This window comes from Nematolebias whitei, chromosome 11 (assembly GCF_014905685.2).
Source record: "Nematolebias whitei isolate Nwh7 chromosome 11, NemWhi1, whole genome shotgun sequence".
Lineage (NCBI taxonomy): Eukaryota > Metazoa > Chordata > Actinopteri > Cyprinodontiformes > Rivulidae > Nematolebias > Nematolebias whitei.
Window position 1 is genome coordinate 43279760 of NC_056508.1, and position 21463 is coordinate 43301222.

The 21463-nt window shown below is 36.9% G+C and overlaps 1 protein-coding gene across 1 annotated transcript; it reads right to left on the reverse strand.

The window, feature by feature from the left end:
• Window positions 1–9694: 9694 nt before the first annotated feature.
• Window positions 9695–20947, reverse strand: LOC119417178 (copine-9; the record flags this gene model as incomplete). The annotated part of the gene is given in 2 exon segments (XM_037684391.1): window positions 9695–10013; window positions 20874–20947. Coding segments are annotated over 2 exon segments (255 nt in total). The 3' UTR covers window positions 9695–9830.
• Window positions 20948–21463: the final 516 nt, after the last annotated feature.

The following is a 21463-nucleotide window of genomic DNA, read 5'->3' on the forward strand; positions in this document are numbered from 1 at the left end:
CCCCCCCCATTCCAAATGCTTTTGATGCCAATGTGCCAATGGTGCATACAACAAGAAAGAAAATGGAACAGTGGCAATTGTAGTAAATATGATCATTTTTACTGCTCTCAGTCTGTTTTAATAAGTTTATAAGCAGGAATTCTGTTTACAATTAGGTGCACAGGTTTGGCAAACAATACATATGAAATTATGATACTGAATATTTTAAAGTGTTTTAATGCCTCTTTGCTACAACCATACCAGATTTGACCCATTATCTGTAAAACTGAATAGAAGCATTTTGTGTTTATTTAGCTGGGGAAACAAGCTAACTGGGTTAGTTCTAAATGGAAATCAATTGTGGCTGTACAGAGAATAAACCTTTCCTTTAAGGTTGATTAATAACCTGTGCATTGATTCAAGATATTTTGCTAACAGACAAAGTTGACTCCAAATAATGAATGGAAAAAAATACATAAACATCTTGCAGAGTCTTTATGTTCACAGAGTATGTGTTAGGGACCGGTTTCAGCAACAACATTAAATATTAGGTTTATATCTATAGAATTTAGTGAGTTAAAACCATTTTTTGTGTTATTTTGTTATCAAGTGGCTGTGGCAGCCATCTTGAATCAGGTTGATTCCAACTTCATATGACTACTTTCATAAAAAAAATTGTTCTTGTTCATGTAATCCACAATCACATGCACACAGCCGCTGATAATTACATGTTCTCATTCTAGAAATCATTTTAAAAATAACTAATTTATACACTATTTTTGTGTATTAACATGTACATTTTTATAAAGTGTTTTCTGTACTTTTGGCACCTTTGTGTTGACATCACCTGCTCTGAGAGAGACACAGAACTGCTAAATGTCTCAAAAATCTCCTTTACAACAGATGATTTCTATCCTTTGGAAAAATGAAATCACCGATGTTTGCTCCTCATTCATCCTCGCTGTATGCGGGAGTCTGAGAGGAAGAGGAGACAAAGAACAAAGACGAAGGGTTAGTTACTGTACCAAGATCAGCTGTTACTGTGCATGAGATGCAGCTTCTGCAGGAACTTCTTGGAGTGTGTGATGTTTGTGTGGCTCTTCAGGGTTTAGGGACATAATTTGCGTCAGAGGAAAAAAACCTGAATGATGCCAGAGTTAATTGCTGTTTTGGATCATGTGGTGGCTTTACAGAAACACTTCAGCATCATTGTTTCTGTTTTCTTAGGCTCGTGATTTTGTGCAGACTCACTGTTTTAATGAATGAAGCTGTTAATTACCACATAAGTGTGACAGAAGGATTTGAACAAACGGGGCTTTTTGGAAAAGAGTAAAGCCGTCTACATTAGCATCGTTTCTAGCCAGGGCTTTGTAACAATTAGTAAGTGTGCACAAACTTTGCATTTAGGCTGTTTGATTTAAAGAACAGGTATTTATCAAAGTCTGCTCTTCACAACATGTTTGTGGAAGTGGATCACGGCACGAGCAAAGGAGATTTCTGAGGAGCTCAGAAAAAGAGTTGTTGATGCTCATCAGGCTGGAAAAGGTTACAAAACCCATTTCTAAAGAGTTTGGACTCCACCAATCCACAGTCAGACTGATTGTGTACAAATGGAGGAAGTTCAAGAGCATTGTTACCCTCCCCAGGAGTGGTGGACCAACAAAAATCACTCCAAGGTGTGGAATAGTGGGCAAGGTCACAAAGTACCCCAAGATAACTTCTAAGCACCTGAAGGCCTCTCTCACATTGACTAAAGTTAATGTTCATGAGTCCACCATCAGGAGAACACTGAACAACAATGGTGTGCACGGCAGGGTTGAAAGGAGGAAGCCACTGCTCTCCATAAAGAACTTTGTTGCTCGTCTGCAGTTTGCTTAAGATCATGTGGACAAACCAGAAGATTGCTGGAAGAATGTTTTATGGACAGATGAGACAAAGTATAACTTTTTGGTTTAAATGAAACGTGTTATGTTTGGAGGAAAGAAAACACTGCATTCCTGCAGAAGAACCTTATATACAAAACATGGTGGTGGTAGTTTCATGGTTTGGGTCTGTTTTGCTGCATTGTGGCCAGGATGTCTTTCCATCATTGGAACAAGGAATTCTGAATTATATCAGATAATTCTAAAGGAAAATGTCAGAACATCTGTCCATGAATTGAATCTCAAGAGGAGGTGGGTCATGCAGCAACACAATGACCCTAAGAACGCAAGATGTTCTACCAAAGAATGGTTCAAGAAGAATAAAGTTCATGTTTTGGAATGGACAAGTCAAAGTCCTGACCTTAATCCAATCCAGATATTGTGGAAGGACCTGAAGCAGCAGTTGATGTGAGGAAACCCACCAACATCCCAGAGCTGAAGCTGTTCTGTACGGAGGAATGAGCTCAAATTCCTCCAAGCCGGAGTGCAGGACTGATCAGCAGTTACCTGAAATGTTTAGTTGCAGTTATTGCTACACAGTGGGCTCACACCAGGTACTGCAAGCAAAGATTCACATACTTTTTCCACTCACGAATATGTAATATTGGATAATTTTCCTCAATAAATAATTATATTACACCTAATATTATACCAAGTATATTTTTGTCTCATGCGTTTAACTGGGTTCTCATTATCTGCTTTTAGGACTTGTGTGAAAATCTTATGATGAGGCCACATTTGTGCAGAAATATAGAAAATTCTAAAGGATTCACAAACTTACATGCAACACGATATATGGAAATTATATGTGTGAGACACATGACCATATGTACATACAAGCATGGGCAAAATGTGTGTTTTCCTTTGCCTCTTGGAAGCAAGCAAAAAAAAAAGGTCCTTTATTTACAGCCAAATATGTTTTTATTTCACTAAATACGTTTCTAATTATGGCATATTGCATTATTTTTGTTTTATGTCAAACCTCTTTGTGATGTCCTTTTGACAAAAAAACAGCCATATGGTGTCAAATAAATTACAGTTCTGTCTTAAAAATCTGCTTAAAACAAGCGGGTTGTTGAAGTTTTAACTAACTTTCTGATATGAGTCCCCATCTGTTTCTACACCACTTGAAAAAAAAAAGTCATATTCATGTTTTCTTTTAGGCTGAATATTTAGCTTTTTAAAAAATCCATGCTCATATTTCTCTGTGTGGTTAATTTGAGTGTCACTGTGGTCACCTCAGATCTTTGCATTTGCTGTTTGGCATCTCTTTGTTGTGTTTTAGCAAGACTTTGTACTCGTTGTGCGACTCCTTCCAGTCCTTTTGCATCATTTGGTTGTCATCTTGAGCAGCTTCTAATATACTGTATCTGCATGTCTTTGTTGTTGGTTTAAGTAGAGAAACACACTAAAAACTATCTTCTTGGCTCTGATGGGTCTGTCCACATTTCCACGGATGTGATGCTGTTGCAGAATTTTTAAAGACTTGTTCTGTGAAGCGTGAATATAAAATAATTTAATGTCCCTTTCACATGTTGTTAATAAGCACCTGTGTTGATAATAAACCACAATAAAAACAGCATTCACGTTAAGTTTAAGAGCAATTTTGAGACAAAATTTATTATTATTATTTTTTTAATGAGGTTGTGATTTATCATCTTTACTAAAATAATGAAACAGGGGGCTGCGGTACTTTGGTGGTCAGTGCCACAGTCTTGCAATCCTAAGGTTGCAGGTTCGAGCCCTGATTACATCAGGAAAGGCATCTGGTGTAAAACAAATTGCCAAACTTTTCACAAGAGTTTGTTTTTGTGGTAACCCCTGAAGATGCAAGCAGCTGAAAGAAACTAATTCAAATTGTGAAACAGTTCTGGACACTACAGTAGAACCTCCAAACAAAGACAAACGGTGTTCAGTTTGCTAAATTACACAATTCCCTCCATGTATAAACTTCTCGACCTTCCTGTACCTACAGTACGTACATCTGGCTACTACCTGCTTTGTTACAGGCGGAGCTCCTGATTCTTGTACTGTTGTTGTTGTTTGTTGTGTTGCGTACATTCATTAAGTTGAACATTCACTCTGTATTTGCAGAGTTTATAACTTCTTCAGTACATTTATTTACTTTAACTTGGGCATAATTTCCACCTTTTCAACCATCCATTAAAACAATCAACTGGATCAGTACAGTACAACTTACTTGTGTTTTTTTTTTTTTTTTTTTTTTTACATTTTTTTGAATAATTACCTTTTATTTTTTTCGTATAGGAAAAAACAAAGAACTCAAAATTCTGTATAAGTTTGGCTCTACTGAAATCTACAGTAGCTTTCAGTTTGTTTTGCAGGTTTGAGCTTTTTTTTTCTGTTTTCCCACCTTAGATTTATCTACTGTACTAATATGAGCTTTTTTTTCAGGTTGTATTTACTTTGATAATTCACCTTCTTCAACAAATTTGATCAAAATCATTCAGCACTCAGCATTCACATTGCATTTTTACAGAAAATGCTTGTTCTTTTTTGTATGTGTTGTTGTATTTTTTTTTTGTTTAAAAATACAAATGTTTTTCATGCATATGGTCCCTCAATGCAGTTGATAATTTTTTTCCCACCAGACGACAGGGAGCTGGAGAGCCCTCATGCCCTGAACGGACCCATGCAGCTGAGTACGTCATTGATTCCTGAGGTGAGTGGAAGATGATGTGCCTATCTGTTCTGTCCATGGAGGACGTAGAAGATGTGTACATTATTGGATTTATGATAACAGAGTTTCTGCTTTTTGGAATCGGCAGATACCCAGGATATTGACAAATTAGGAAGACATCGGCAGCAGTTTCGGCCATGGTAAAGCTGCCGGCCTTATGTGAAGGATTAATTCATGCCTCGAGCTCTCAGACTCATGCTTAAAGAGCTCAACCGCAAACTGGATGCGATTTCTGAGAATCGTACGCCACTTGTGGCTCCTGGAACTCGCCAGCATGAAGGTTTCAATCTTGAGAAAGCTCATTGAGCACGGACCGGGCGGAATGTCCATAAAGCTGGCTGTTTGGATTCACCATTGAGTGTACCAACAGAACTTGAATGCAGACAGAAAACAGAGTCTGGCAGCCAAAACAATTGTTGTTTATCTGAATTTGGCCTCCCCGCTGGCCTTGGACAGGTCTTCTTATCTCTACTTGCTCCTGGAGGATACGTAAACTAGAAGCTTATGCCTGTCCCACCCTCCCGAGGACATCTGTGGCCTTATCAGAATTGTGACGCTGATAGACACTGTACCATCTTATCAGAACTTTGGAACTTTCTGGAATGTCCATGGACTACTCACCGCCTTTGTTTTCCTCTGTGCATAAATGCATATGTCTTATGTCTATTTATGTTGTTGTTTGTGCTGAGGTCGTCTCTGATTTCCCCTTTCCTTATGTTGTCACCTTCCTTATCTGAAAAGGTGGCGCCGCTCAAATGGCTGCAGCTTTAGTCTCCCCATCTATGTCTTTAGTTAATGCACTTTGGTAACAGTTCCTGTTTCAAATGTGCTATACAAATACATTTGACTTGACTATATGTCTATTGGTACAAATAAAATTCATAACTACAATTTCTACTGTATTTGTTTGTTAACGTAAAAAAAAAAAACATCTTTAACATCAAAAAGTTACAAAAGAGCAGCACATTTTCCTGCAGAGAAACATTTTATTCCTGCTTTGGAGTAGTAATACAATGACAGATGGTGCAATTCTTTTTCTAACAGGGACAGATGGATAAAAGCTAAAGTTGTTTCATAAAAACTGGACATATGGAACTTATACATTTGGTGAAAACACGTCTATATATCTCAGCTTACTGTCAGCAGGTATTTTCAACAAAAGATCAAGCAGATCCAGAGGATGGTGATGAATTGCTTGGAGCTATAACTCCGTTATGAGTCTTGTTTCTGCTCGATAAGTTCAACTTTATGAAATATGAGTACTCACACATATATTTCAACTTCATATCGAAACAGCAATATGTTCGTGAAAACAGTTTTTCCTAACTTCTACATTCTTCTTATTGGACATTCTTAAAAACCTGAACATTTAATAAACATGTTATTAGAAACACCAACATAAACTGCTTTTTAATCTCTATGAGCAAATGAGAGAAAGACATTTGTTTTATCACACAACGTGATGTATTTACAACGACTTAATATACAGCTTCATTTATTCATGTTTATACAGTTAAAAGACAGAAAACACAGCAGGGCTTTAAGCATCTGCAGACATGTCTCTGATTCAGTTAGTGTCTACATTTGGATTTCATCACTTGTTCAAAATATCAAAAATACAAGTTGGTTCACCGGATTCTGCAAGTCACAGAGCAGAAACACATGAAAATATACAATGACAGAGGGGGGAAAAAATGCATATTGAGATACACATTTATCTCTTTTTTTAAGGTAGGGAGGCATTTATTATAACACTGCAGTGGATTTAATCTTCAACATGCAAAAAAAACAAAAACAACATAAAACGAGTTTGGAAAAAAGTCAATCCACAGCACATAAAACACTAAACCAACTTGACATTCACTTGAAAAAGCAACACATTTCACAGAAAAGTATCTAGGTCCTTGAAGTTGTATGTAGTTCTTTGCCTTGATTCGTCTTCTTATGTTTAGATATTCACTTTTCCAGAATGTGGTCATGCACATGTACTGTTAAGGAGAGTATAGGAAAGCACAGTAGTCATGCATAATAAATATACCCAATAATACAAAGGGTAAACACTAGGTGGAGGCCTTTCCCTACGCAGCTCCAGTCCGGGCTGGAAACAAAATGTCAAGAAATGGAAGGGGAGAGGAAGGTACATGCATAGGGCAAACATTACATGGGAGTCACTTGTATTGCTTTTCATAGAATGTGCATTAATCCCTCGTTAAGATTAATTTAGACTAAAAATACGTACGACTTCTCGATCTAATCTACAAACAGCACTAAACTCTATGTTGCCACGTTTACTCCGATACTTTTCTAGCATCATATAAAACAAATATTCCTCCTTGTGTCCTTGAGCATCCGTCTCCTTCCTCCACTCTTCTGCCCTGCCTCACCTTTCTTCCCTTTACGCCCTCCCCCTGGCTCGTTCCCTTCCTTCTCCCCTCCCTCTTTCTCCTCTCTGCAGGGCAGCTGGAGACACTGGCATTTCTCTAGCAGCAGGGGGGTGGGGGGGTCTGCACCCAGCCTCGTCCCCCATGCTGGGCAGGGGTGGGGTGTGGCTCTGCAGACAGAAGTGTGAGTGTGTGTGTGTCTGGGCCTGGTTCTGATCTGAGAACATGTGACCTGATCATGAGCGCTACATCTGCCCATGTTAGATTGGTACTTTTAAAAGAACAACTGTGGATGGGTTTAAAGGAACTCATTAGTAACTGTTCAATTAAACATAAAAATGTGAACTGTATCAGACAACGTAGTTTGAATCAATTAAATCCAGTCGTTTTTCCAGATACATTGATATTCAGTTCTGAAACGCAGGTCCACACTCAGTGTAAACAAAGCATTTTCTCTGCATACTTTACGCAACACATCTGACCATAAATACATACAAATAAACATCACATGACACATCACACAATAAAATTGTCGGACTTTTCCATCTGAAATGGCTCTTTCATGAGGGCCACCATGTTGGACCCATTTTCAGTCAATTTGGCTGTTTCCAAAGGTAAACAAACGCACGTGGTAGTTGACAGCCATTCACAAATTGTACTTACACAAGAATTATCCATCAATGTAGAAAAACAAGGTGTGCAGATTTTGTTTCCTACTTAATTCATTTTTCTGGCCAGTCGTTATGGCGTTACGATGAGTCCTTTTACAGACATTATTTGGGAGAATAAATCATACAAGGTGCCAAAGGTCAAGTAAGTTTTAAACTTTGTGCCACCAGAGGCATGTTTGAGATGCCTTGCTCATTAACGAGTTTTAATTCATTTAGTTTCAGAGTCATTCACTTAGAGACGCAAATAAATTTGTCTGTACCCTTCCACCATAACCCCCCAAGAAACACACAATTAATGAGACTAGAGGCCTTGTAGCCTTTACCTTTACCATGAATATCTAAAACCACAGTTCATACTGCACTGGCCATTATCGATTTCAAAACACATTTAAATTGTCTAAAATCACCAAAGCTAAATTTAGTCAAAAGAAGAAAGTTGTGTGCACATTTAGGTGTCTATTTTGACCTGGAAGTTGAAGCTTGAATAGTTTTGGATGTTTTCTTGGCTCTTGGTTATCAATCTCATCAACCTGGGGTTGCATTTCCTCTTGCGTCCATGTCCTGGGAGGTTGGCTACAGTCCCATGAACCTAGGGCTGGACTATATGACCAAAACGTTTATCACGATATATTTCTTAATTTCGGTCGATAACGATATAATTCCGATATCAATATAAAAGTCTCAAAAAACCTGTATGAACTGGACAAATAATGTTCACCTTTTATTTGTATATAGCCTTCAAAGAAATTTGAAATCACCGTCAAATCAACATAAAACTCTCAACTTTGTCAATATTAATAGTTTTAACTTTAAACAACAACATAACCATAACCCATGCAGCAAATTAAATGCAGCAAATTAAATGCAGCAAATCTGCGGCACATCTTGCAGCACACCTGCAGTTTATGGGATCTTAGAAAGCCGAACCACTTCCACACCGACGAACTAGTCTTTCCTCTCTTATCAGTTATATCGTCTGCTTTCTCTTCGCTTGTGAAAGCTTGTTCAGTCACATTCTGACGGTCGTGGGCACTCATTTTGGAGAGAAAACTTACCGTGCGTTGGAGCTTAGCCTAGCCTAGCTACCACTGACTCCTTCTGGACTCGAGCTCTGCGGGTGGTGTACGTCACCACGCACTTACGTAGCTGTGTCGCGACTTTTTTTTCAGGTTGAAGCAGCCGCTTCAACCCGAACAGAAAAATAAATGTGTCAGTGAAACGCTGTAATCATAGCATAATATATATCGAAAATGTGCTTAAAACCCATATTATTATTGAATAAAAGTACCCGGTATATCGTGATATATATCGAATTATTGTCCAGCCTTATACTTATACTTTTTAATAATATAGGCAGATGTGGTCAGAGGAACATGAAGCTGCTTGGAGATGGTTGTGTAGCCTTTACCTTTAACATGGATGTCTAATATTTTCTTTCTGAGCTCCAGTGACAGCTCCCAGTTTGCTTTTGTTGCTTCGTCTTCAGTGCAGTGGATACAAACTATCTTTAAATACACTCAGTGGTGATGAAAAACTTGAAGGCACTTGTACTAAGGTCAAACACTTAGTCAGAAACAGACTAAAATGCAAGAAAAATGATAATTTAAGGGCAACAACAAATCTGTCTACAGGTTAGCATATCTTTCCCCCTTTCTATTACTCTGTCACATACTAGAAGCTTAAAGTTATACAAAAGAAAAGTGATTTTAAATTAATAGTTTGTATCTAGAAATGATTTAATGAGCTGTAAGGGTACTAACAAATTTATCTGTGTCTGTAATTGGACAAATGGTGACAAATGTCAAAACTGGCTGCGGGTAATTGTACAGACCTTTTGTTTAAAGCATGCCTGGCAAATTCCTGTTGAGGAATTAGTAAAGAAATGTTAAAAAGTCATCTCAAAATGTTTAAATGTCAGCTTGCAGGGCACGGTCATGGGTCGTCTTCACCATCTTTTCATACAGTCTTCAAAAAGTAATGACAGAAAGAGGAAAAGATGAGTTGCAGCAGGCGAGTACCTGCTGTGGGGATGATTTGTGTTTGTTGAACCCTACCAGGGATGAAAAAGGAACAAGTTGCTCTTTGTTTTCTTTTAAAGTGACATACAACTGTAAGTGAGCTGGTTGATTTGTTTAAGAGGGAAAGACAGAGACAGGGTAAAGAGATATGTCTGGGGTCAGATGTGCCGATGCAGTGCCGGTAGAGGGGAAGAGGACATGGATGGTCGTGGTTCAATTCCTCGGCTCTTCATAAAAGACAGCAACTGGTCGGGAATTTCAGCGAGGACATCTTTAGCCAATCGGGCCATGCTGAGAACCTGGTTACCAGATCTGTCTATGTAGTCTCTGAACGGCACAAACTACGACAGAGAAGAAAAAACAACAATTAGCTGTTTGTAATGTACACCAGGTGTGATCACCCTGTTCTAATCTAAGGCCAGATTGTTTCTCAGCAGACCTGTTTCTGATGAACAGACAGTTTTATTGCGAGAATGTTTATGAATGAACACTATTGTGATCCATTTTTCTTCTGTACATTTTTTGGCATCTTTCTTGTTCCACAATTTTTGTGTTAATGCAACAAATCATATATCAAATGTTCAGCTCTTTCAGGATAATCCTGCTTTGACTTTTGGTATTGGTGTAACTTTAGCTTTTTGAAATATTTAGCCTTTTCTGCCACTAGTTTCCTATAGGAAATGAATTGAGCTCATTTTACATTCTTCAAATCTTTACATCCTTTTACTGCTCCTTTCACATTTTGTTCCGCTTCAGCGTCTTTCAACTTCCTTGTTCAAATTTACACTTTTTCAGCTACTTCCAGTTAATTTTAGCTGTTTTGTGCTCATTTCAGATTTGTTCTGCTAGTGACAATATTTGTGTGCTTCTTCTAACTTCTTTCTGCTAATTTCAGCTTGTTATGTTCCTTTCCGCTTGTTTCTGCAAGTTTCAGCTTTTTCTGCTATTTCAGCTACAAAGTACTTTTCAGCTGTTTTTATGTTAAATTTAGCTTTTTCAGTTAATTCCACATTTTTTGTACTAATTTAAAAAATTTTCCTAGCCTAATTCAGCAAAAATGTACTCTCTCCATTTGGTAATTTCAGCTTATTTCTGCCCTTTTTTAGCTACTTCTCAGCTGTTTTAAGCAAATTTCTTTTTTTTATTTTCAGATCATTTCCATTTCTTTGTGTTCATTTCCGTATTTGCAAGCCTAACTGGGCAAACATGTTCTTTCTGCTTTCTTCTGCTAATTTAAACTTGTTTTACATTTTCGGTTACTTTTTTTTTTTTTTTTTACTTTTTTTTGCTAATTCCAGCTGTTTTCTGTTAAGTTCAGATTTTTTTGTGTGATGTTTGTGCTCATTTATGTTTATTTAAACATTATTTAGCAAATATGTCCTCTTTCTGTTTTGTTCTGCTGAATTAGGCTTCTTTCATTTCAGCTACAATTCAGCATGTTTTTCAACTAATTTCAGCTGTTTTGTTCTTCTGCACTAAGAATTCTCACTGCATGTTTGCAGAAAATGAAATGTCTCTAGTTTATAATAAGTTCAACTTCAATAGATAAGATTGTATTAGCCCAAATTTATATTTATAGTTGGAACAAGTGTCTTTATTTATTTATTTTTTACTAGTTAATTACTGTAAATTATTTAACCACCTGGCATCCACATATGCAAGAGTTTGGGTCTTAGGAGGTTATAAATGAGGGGGTAGTCCTAGCATTTCTTGAAAGAGTACTGTATATGTCACCCATTACCTTTTACTGTATAGGTGAGGTTTAATAGCACTCAGAGTGTGCACTGTGAATGACTTTCAGCTACTACCACACCAAATTTTAGCTCAACATCTGTTAAATTAACTGACTTACAGCTGTTTGTGCTGGCTGGGTTCAGTTAGCTGTTGCAGCCATCTTGAACTGGATTGTCCGCAAAAACATTTTCTGTTGTAAATGTAGTTTTTTAATTTTGATTTTGTATTTTTATTAAAATTTGTGAAGTGGCTTATGAAATAATTTACTAAAATAAAACAGGGTATGCTCCAACAGTTGGTTCCAAAGTTTTAAAAACAAATCATGCACAGTTACATGATGGGGATCAGTCTCAGCCACTACCGCAACATCTGTAAAACTGACAAAGCATGTGCTGCAACGGCCATCTTGAATCAGTTTGGCTCTAAAGGTTCATTAGTTCTAGATAAATATTTTGCTAACAGTATGGACAAATGAATGCAAGCACAGATGCAGATAAAAAAATAAAATAAAATAAAAAACCTTACCACTTTGCCTTTGATCTTTTTGGGGTAGCTAAAAGGGAAAATAAAATATGATAACAGCTGTTTTTAGATCTATTCAATAGAAATGTGGTGTGTTGGTAGCTGAGAACGATCCCTAATAGACTCTGGCTGCAAATCAAAATCCAAGATGTCCGTCTGAGCTAAAAAGCAAAAAATATTATAAAGCAGCCATTTTTGGACATTAAACAGAAATTTGATGTGTTGGTAGCCGAGAGCAATACCCATTAAATAATGAATTAAAATCTAAAAATTCAAGATGGCCACCAAAGCTACTTTTAAATTGCTTTAAATCAGCTATTTTTAGACATACAGAGCTGAAATTTGGCGAGGTTAGAGCTGAAAACATTCCCCATCATAAATAGAATCCAAATCAAAAATCCAAGATGGCCACCTTAGTTAAAAGGGAAAAAAACATGATAATTCTGCCATTTTCAGAGCCATTCAGCTGTAATTTGTTAAAGTGGTAGCTGAGAGCACACCCCAACACAAAGTACTGTCAAATCAAAATTTAAATTGGCAGCAGCGTAGCAGTCTCTGTCAAAGCTTCTCCAGGAATTTTCTAGGTTCGTATTACTATTTTAACGTTCATCAATATTTTGCCAACTTTTTCTCTCTTAAAAACATCTTGCATTGTGTAAGCGTGCAGGTGAAAAGGGCACCTGGTGTCTGACAGTAAACAGAGATGTTAAATAATGATACCAAGGAAGAAAGGTGTGTTTTCGCTGCATTTGTGACGGATCATAAAGCCGCTGTTGCCTCCAAAGACTTAATTAAGGACAACTGGGAGGATGAAGGAAAACTCTGCCCTTCTCCTTGTTAATCCACACAGAAACGCTCTCATCATAGCAGCTTTGTTGAAATAATGATTTCATCTGCATATTTCAATGTCCCACGGTGTACCACACTAAAACAGGAGAGTGCTGTCCTGATTATACCACTATGCATATTTTAATATTGAGATGGGCTGATTTCTAGTTCATTCAGCTATTTTTCTGTTGTTCTTTGCTGAAAAATGGGGAATAATGTTTGAATAATTGATCAATTGATTGCAACAGACAGCAACAACTTGTGCACTTAACATACGGCTACAACTGGAAAATTCTACCCAAAAAGTCCTATTTTGGTACCATGCCTGCAAAATGCCTTTTATAACAAACTATACAAAAACAATCTGGCAAAGGCCTGGTGAAATCATCAAGTGTATAAATGCTCGAGTCAGTGACGGTGACTTCTGATTGAGCGGCAGCTGTGCTTGTAGTGGCTGGGTGTACTGCGACAAAAACAGCTCGGACAAACAAACAGTTTGATAAAGATTACATATAAACATTTAAACTTTTTTTTTTTTTTATATAAACTGTCTTTAATATTCTTTATTTAAAATATTTGAATGACTGAATGTTAACCAGTTTTGGTAAGCCAGGGTCAAGATTTTGTTCATGAGTGAGGGAAGAACGGAGCATGACAGATTGGTGCAGCGTCTGCAGTATTGCGGACTCTGTGCCGGTCCGTTATGGTGAAGAGGGAGCTGAGTTAAAAGGCAAAGCTCTCTGTTTACCAGTCAGTCTATGTTCCTACCTTCACCTATGGTCACAAACTCTGGGTAGTGACTGAAAGAACGAGATCACAGATACAGGCGGTTGAAATGAGTTTCCTCTGCAGGGTAGCTGGACTCTCCCCGAGACATAGGGTGAGAAGTTCAGTTAACAGGAGAGACTCGAAGTAGAACCGCGGCTCCTCCACATCGAAAGGAGCCAGTTGAGGTGGTTCGGACATCTGGTAAGGATTCTTCCTGGGCACCTACTTAGGGAGGTGCTTCTGACATGTTCGACTAGTAGGAGACTCCAGGGATGACCCAGGACACGCTGGAGAGACTACATGTCTTGCAGATGGCATGGAAATGCCTTGGAATCCTCCCAGAAGAGCTGGACGAGGTGGCTGTGGAAAGAGATGTCTGGACCTTCCTGCTCAAGCTGCTGCCCCTGTGACCCGACTTCGGAATAAGCGGAAGATATCGGACGGATGGATGGATGTATGTCATCCACTTACTTCCAAAACACAGTTGTTCAAACGTCATAAATTACATTATGCTTGGTCTAATACAATCCTGCAAAATCTATTAGAGCTCAGAGTATGTGTTGACTCAATGAAACTAACCTGTATAAATAAAGGTTGAATGAACGAATGACTCTCAGCTACTACCACACCAAATTTAGCCCAATATTTGTAAAACTCACAGAAGAAAAGCCACTTTTGTGTTGGCTAAGATGGATTAGTTGTGGTGCAATCATGACTTGGGTTGATTCCAATTGTTAATCATTTGCAGATGTTCATCTAATGACTATTTCTGAGAGTTTCACCAAAATCCATCAACGAACACAAACAAAGACATGGGTAAAAATGTTACCACCCACCGCCTTCTGCAGCAGTGATAAAACTGTATTTGGTATATTTGACAGACTTGGATTGGACATATTAGAAACTTTAGCAATAATAAAGAAAATATAACTATAACTACATACTGCACTTAAAACATATCAGACTTTGCACCCATGATGCCACTGGATCAGTGAAACTGTCTGTTTTTCGTGAGGTTTTCTTCCTTGTCAAAACTTGCCACCTTTATTTAAAACTCAAATCAACCCCCTGCAGTTCACTCAGTGATTGCTTGAATTTTATGCTAGCAGGAGCTAATGTAGCTTCAAGCAGTGATGAGAAGTTTTTCTCCATTTTCAAATGTTTCCTTGCCTTTCAACTTCAGACAAAGAGCAAAAACTCCTCACAGTAATCTGAGATCTTGTATCAAACTGAGAGCGAGCATGTTTCTCTTTAAAGTGCGTACTGTTAAAACAGCCATCATCAATCAATCAATCAGAACTAAAACCTGCTTAAAAACCCCGTCAACAAATGATCAAGAAGATGCTGAAGAATCTCTTAAATCTGATTTCAGTTTGCTGTTGAGCTGTCAGCATCAAACTGACCTTCCAAGACTAATATCTACAGACAGCCACATAAAATATTTTACTCATTTATTTGTCATGTTTGCAACATTTCTCATGAACCACTGGATGGATTTTAATGAACCTAATTATTGGATGCACATCAACAACTAAATAACTTTTTGAGTCTAACCAATTCAAGCTAACTGCCACAACTAACTGACCACATCAAACAGAAAAGTGGCTATAACTTGGTCAGATTTACAGATATTGGGCTAAGCTTTGGTCTTGTTGCAGCTGGAAGTCATTTACAACACACAGTTTGAGTTCCAAATGATTTTGCAAAATCACACAAAGGTTTGACAAAAACTGCTACATTCATTCATTAGGAAGGAAGGACTGATGATACCAACTTTCTGTTATAATACTTTGGTTTTGTCAACAATTAGTTTGAGATGGAACAAATCTGACTGAATGATGTCGAATGCAGACTGTAAATATGGAAAACCTTAGCAACTGTTTTAGCTTGACAATAAACAACTGTATCGTCGGCATAGAAATGCAGGGATGTGTCAGTAACATTCTGACCTATATTACTTATGTAGATTGTAAAGAGAGTAGGTCCTAAGACTGAGCCTTGTGGTACACCGTTATTGACAGTTAAATAACTAGAAGAAGTACCATTGTGTTGAACACATTGCTTTCAGCCTGAGAGATACTTAAAAAAAACAACTGATGGGTAGTGTGATCTGAGAAACCAATATCTGAGCGCTTATGGCACAAGATGTCATGGTCTACAGTATCAAAAGCTTACTCTCACATTTCATCACAAGATGATCTAAATTTAAAACTCTGGCATGAAACGTGGTGGGTGATGAGCATTCTTTCAAGGGAAGCGGGACCTTTAATTTTGTATCACTTTTTTGTATTTTCTGTTGGATGCAGCAGAATTAAAGTTTTACACACAGGATTATCTTGTGCAGAAATCGAGACATGTCTGAAAGTTTTTTTAAATTTAATTATCCATACTGAAACCAATCACTTAGCTCTCAATAAAAGACAATCATAACTATTAAAATGCTTAATGATGTTGTTTACATCGTCTGCTTTCAAGAAAACAGGCTAATAAGTAACAGAACTCGCACACCTTTACATTCAGTACACATTTCCAGTCTAAGACGTGGCAGAATTTCATCAGCTCAGGTCAAACTTATGAAGCAGGAGGCGTCAAAAGTCAGTGACGCTGCAACGAAAGCAGTGATCAAACTAAACAAATAAAAAAGAAGCGTGACACGTGAAGTGATTGCATTGTTTTCCGTGTAAACATCCTGTTTGAAATCCCGCCCCAGGGTTAAACACAATCAAAGGATTAAATGTGATCATCTCTGTTAAATAAACAGAATTAATGGACAGGACTGTGAAAATACGATCCCTAAATCGATAGAGCTTTACAGAAACGCATGTTTTGAATAACTATTAACTTGTTGTGGGACCAGTGCTGCTTTTTGCTAATGTTCATACAGATCTTCATGTGAAGGGGTATGCAGAATAGGCTTCACAATGAGCCGTATACTACGACGTTAGTGTCAAAATAAAAGCTGAATATTTGTTCTGACAATAAACATCCAGGGTAGGTTGGATGATATTATAGTTCACAATACGAAATCCTAATTTCCCTCCTCTCAGTATGTGAAACATTTATCACTACAAGAGCTCATTTATCATCGTACGCTAGTCGCTGAAAGCTGACAGAAGTCTTCCCCACTTCCATCTGAATATTAAACGCTTCATCGTTATCAGGGACCATTGTATTTGCTTCCTGTTTATGTTCTCATATCTCTAAAACGTTCTATAAAACAAGCGCTGCCAGATGTAGTTACTGATTGGCTCTCAGTAAAATTTACTGCAAGAACAAAAGTCTGTTTTCTGAGCTGGGCACAGAACTGATAATGGGAGAAGTGTCTTTTAGTGGAAACACACTGAAGCAATATTTTAACATTTTTAGAGCCTTTGTTTACAGTTACTTCTAAATAAAACATTTCTACTTTTTGATCGTAACTGTATTTTTAGGTGTTTATCCAAATATTTATGTATAATGCATTATGAGCCAAGAGAGGAGTAATCAAAGAGCATATAGTCTGTTATTGGATGATGAAAAATACATGGAGTTTGGAACAATCTTTACATAAGCTAGAGAAAATCAATTCCTGCAGAAATGCGGTGTGAATGCTTATTGCTGAAGAAATAGCTGAAAAACAGCTGAAATTAGCTAAAACCTGCTGAAATGTAGCTGAAATGTAAGAACAAGCCTAAGTTAGCAGAAAAAAGAAGAAAGAACACACATTTGCTGAATTTGTTTTAAATAAGCAGAAATGAGCACAAAAGAATTGGGAAGTAGCTAAAAGCTGAAATGAGCAAAAAAAAAAAAAACAAGCTGAAAATTCAAAAGGAAGTTTAAATTACCAGATGGAAGTAGAGAGAGTGTATTTTTGCTGAATTAGGTTGAAAAAAACTTGAAATGATTGCAAAAAATGTGGGATTTGCTGAAAAAGCTAAACTAGCATAACAACTAAATAGTAGCTGAAATAACTGAAACTAGCAGAAATAATCTTAAAGGAGCACAACAAGCTGAATTTAGCAGAAAGAAGTTGATTAGGCTGAAAGTAAGAAATATTACCATTAAAAACTTGAATTTATCTGAAAACAGCTAAAATTAGCTAAAAAGGTAGCTGCAAAGAACAAGCTTAAATAAGCAGAAGAAAGCATAAAGAACACATTTGCCCAATTAGGCTGAAAGAGGCAAACATTAGAACAAACAGGTGGAAATTATCTGAAAAAAAATCGGAAATTTGCAAAAAAAATTAAAAACTGTTGAAAAGTAGCTAAAAAGGCAGAAAGAAGCTGAAATTACAAAAATTAAGTTAAGAGAACTCATTTTTGCTGAATTAGGCTGAAAAAGTTGAAATGAGTGCAAAAATGTGGAATTAGTTGAAAAAGCTAATTAGCATAAAAACAGCTATATACTGTAGTAGCTGAAATAACAGCAAAAACTGAAACTATCAGAAATAAACTGAAAGGAGCATAGCAAGCTGAGATTACCGGAAAAAAAGTAAGAAGAAGCACAAACACGTTGTAGTTAGCAGACAGAATCTGAAAGGAGCATAAAACAGCTGAAATTAGATGAAAACAGCTGAAAAAATGTTTAATTTTGCAGAAGAAATCAGAAAGAAGCTGAACCGGAACAAAATTTGAAAGGAGCCGTAAAAGGTTGTAAACAGATCTAAAGATTTGAAGGATGTAAAATGAGCTCAATTCATTTCCTATGAGAAAAAAAAAGGGAGAAACTGTTAAATATTTCAAAAAGCAATGGATCAAAATAGTTTGAATGCTTCATAAGCATTCCCACAATAACAACAAAGAAAACTGCAATCCCCACAATTAATGACACAGTACAAAACATGATACTTTTATTTTATTTTATTTTTTCCCAGAAAAACAAAAACTATGCATTTTGTAACATATTAAACATTCACATAATAAAGACTAGAGAGCCATAGGTGAATTTGCTAGAGAGAAGAACCAGGTAGATCTGTAGCCGCTTCAAAGGGACCATTCAGATCTTCTGAAGTAGGGCTCTATGGAAAGGTTATAAACAATTAAAGGGATAGTTCAATCAATTTGAAGTGGGTTTCTGTGTAAAAGTTACAAGTAATTAAAATCTTACTATTTGTAGATTGCTTCTTGATTGACAAGTTTGGCAAAGCAGAGTTTACATCCAGGAGGACTGAATGCTCTCATTTCTGCAGAAAAAGCCCCGATTCATCAATCCTTTTGGTACACCATCCTATTTGGGTTCAAGCTAAAGCTATTCTATGCACCTTTACAACACTATCACCTTTGAACTCACTGTATGATTATTTACACAGAATTATATTGTTCAAAGTGTAAGCAGCGTTAGCAGTAGTAACCTGTAGCCCAAAATCCAAAAGTGTTACATGTCATAGTAGCCATTTGTCAGACTTGCCGTAATTTCCGTACTATCGAGTGCACCAGAATATAAGCCGTGCCCACCAAATAAAAATAAATAAATACAAATTTGTACATATATAGGCCACGCTTGTATATAAGCATATATAACGTTAAAAATTTTCTGCCATTTTTTCCTCATAGAAAATGAATTGAGATCATTTTACATCCTTCAAAGATTCAGATCTGTTTATGACCTTTTACTGCTCCTTTCACGTTTTGTTCTGGTTCAGCTTCTTTCCACTAGACTGAGGAACAGCTTCTACCCTGAAGCTGTTAGACTCATGAATCCCTAATCAGGATTATCACTGTGGGGAAAAAAAAAATCACTGTAATGCCACTTGATTGTTGACTATCAATGATGCTGATCTCATGCTGCTGATTTATTCCATGCTGCTGTGTTCATTCATACTCATCTGCTCACACGGGTTCATGTTCGTGCTGCTGTTGTTCAGCGTATTGTTTTTGTACTGTTAGTGCTTAGTGCATTATTAGTTTAGCAAATTTCTTAGTTCATATTTTAGGTCTTATTACTGTTTTTCTTTTACATTTTATAAATTTGTTCTTTCTACCACATGTACTACATGTACAAAGTACCACATGTACTACATGTACCACATGTACCACATGTACAACATGTACCACATGTACTACATGTAGCACATGTGATGCGAATGAAAATAAAGATCCTTGACCTTTCAGCTTCCTTGTACAAATTTTAACTTTGTTTCAGCTAATTTCAGTTATTTTTTCAGGTGTTTTGTGCTCCTTTCAGATTCTTTCTGCAAGGTTTAGCTTTTTCTGCTATTTCAGCTACTACTTAACTGTTTTATGCTAATTTGAGATTTTTCTGTTAATTCCACGTTTTTGGCACTCATTTCAACTTTTTTCAGCCTAATTCTGCAAACTCTCTCCACTTCCTTCTGCTAATTTAAGAATATTTCTGATATTTTTGCTGCTTTTCAGCTATTTTTTTTTTTTTGCTAATTTCTGCTTTTTCCAGATAATTTCCACTTTTTGTGCTCATATCTGATTCTTGCAGCAAAATTTGGCAAACGTGTCCTTTCTGCTTTCTTCTGCTAATTTAAGCTTGTTCTATATTTTCAGCTACATTTTAAGCATTTCTTAGCTAATTTCAGCTGTTTTCAGATAAATTCAAGTTTTTCATGGTAATTTTTGCTACTTTCAATCTGATTAACATATTTATGGTAACTTCAGCTGGTTATGCTCCTTTCATCTTGTTTTTTTTGATAGTTTCAGCTTTTTCTGCTATTTCAGCTACTATTTAGCTGTTTTATGCTAATTTTAAACTTTTCAGCTAATTTCACTTTTTTAGCTAATTTCAGCTCTTTCTGCTTCCTTCTGGTAGGTTAAGTTTCTTTCTGCCTTTTCAGCTACTGTTCAGCCTTTTTTGTGCTAATTTTAGCTGTTTTTAGCTATTTTCCTAATTTTTGTGCTAATTTCTGCTAATTTATACTCAGTTCAGCAAAAATGTGTTATTTCTGCTTTCTTCTGCTAATTAAGGCTTCTTCTTTCATTTCAGCTACAATTAAGCATTTTTTAGCTAATTTCAGCTGTTTTCAGCAAGTTCTTCAGCAATAAGCATTCACACTGCATTTTCACAGGAAATGCAATTTCACATTTTCACAGTATTCACTGCGCTTCACTTTTTCCCCACATTTTGTTATGATGTTACAACCTTATTCCAAATAGTCTGTACCTGTATGTGAGAAAAATTTCAGGTTAAAATAAGCCACTGACTTTTTTTTTAAGCATGGATGTTCCAGCTGTGAGCAAAAGTAAACTCTAATATGTGCCTGTTTGTTTCTTCTTGGCTGACAAGTCTCCACTGTGTGCTTGTGAGTGTGAAAACATGACCCGTCCTTCCCTGGGAATATATCTCCTGTGCTGGAGAAGCGCTTGAGTCTAACCTGCAAACTTACATAGAATCATGAGGAGTACCTGAACAATGTCTCTCTCAGCTAGACGTCCTCTGGAGGAAACTCGCACCTCATCTCCATCCAGCTCCTCCATTGCTAAAAAGACAAAAAGACAAAATTACTCGATGCTGGAACCACTGGGGGCTGATGTGAACGAACTACAAGATGTTGCTTTGTGTGTTCATTGCATAATTGCTGAAGTAGAACCCAGCATGTGGATAGAGAAGGGGATGGTCATAACTGTTTATGCACCAAATAAGCAACCCCTCAAACAAATCACGTCAGAAAATGAAAATACTTCTGACCACTCATGGGGAAAATTCAATCGGTAGAAATTGCAGCAGTGGCAGAGCTTTCAAACAGACAGTTCAAAAGCATCCAAATATAGAAAGAGATGTTTGCTCCAAAATTGGGCCAGGTTGGAGACGCCACTCTCCAAAGGTCTTCGAAAAAGAACCTGCACAACAACTTTTACTCTGAAAATGTCAAAGGCATTACATGATCTGCTGTCATGGGAAAATGGTTCTGCACAAAGTGTGGCTGAATTAGCAAAATAAATAAATAAATAAATAAATAAAAACTAATGTAAAGTGGAAAAAGGTGGACAAACAT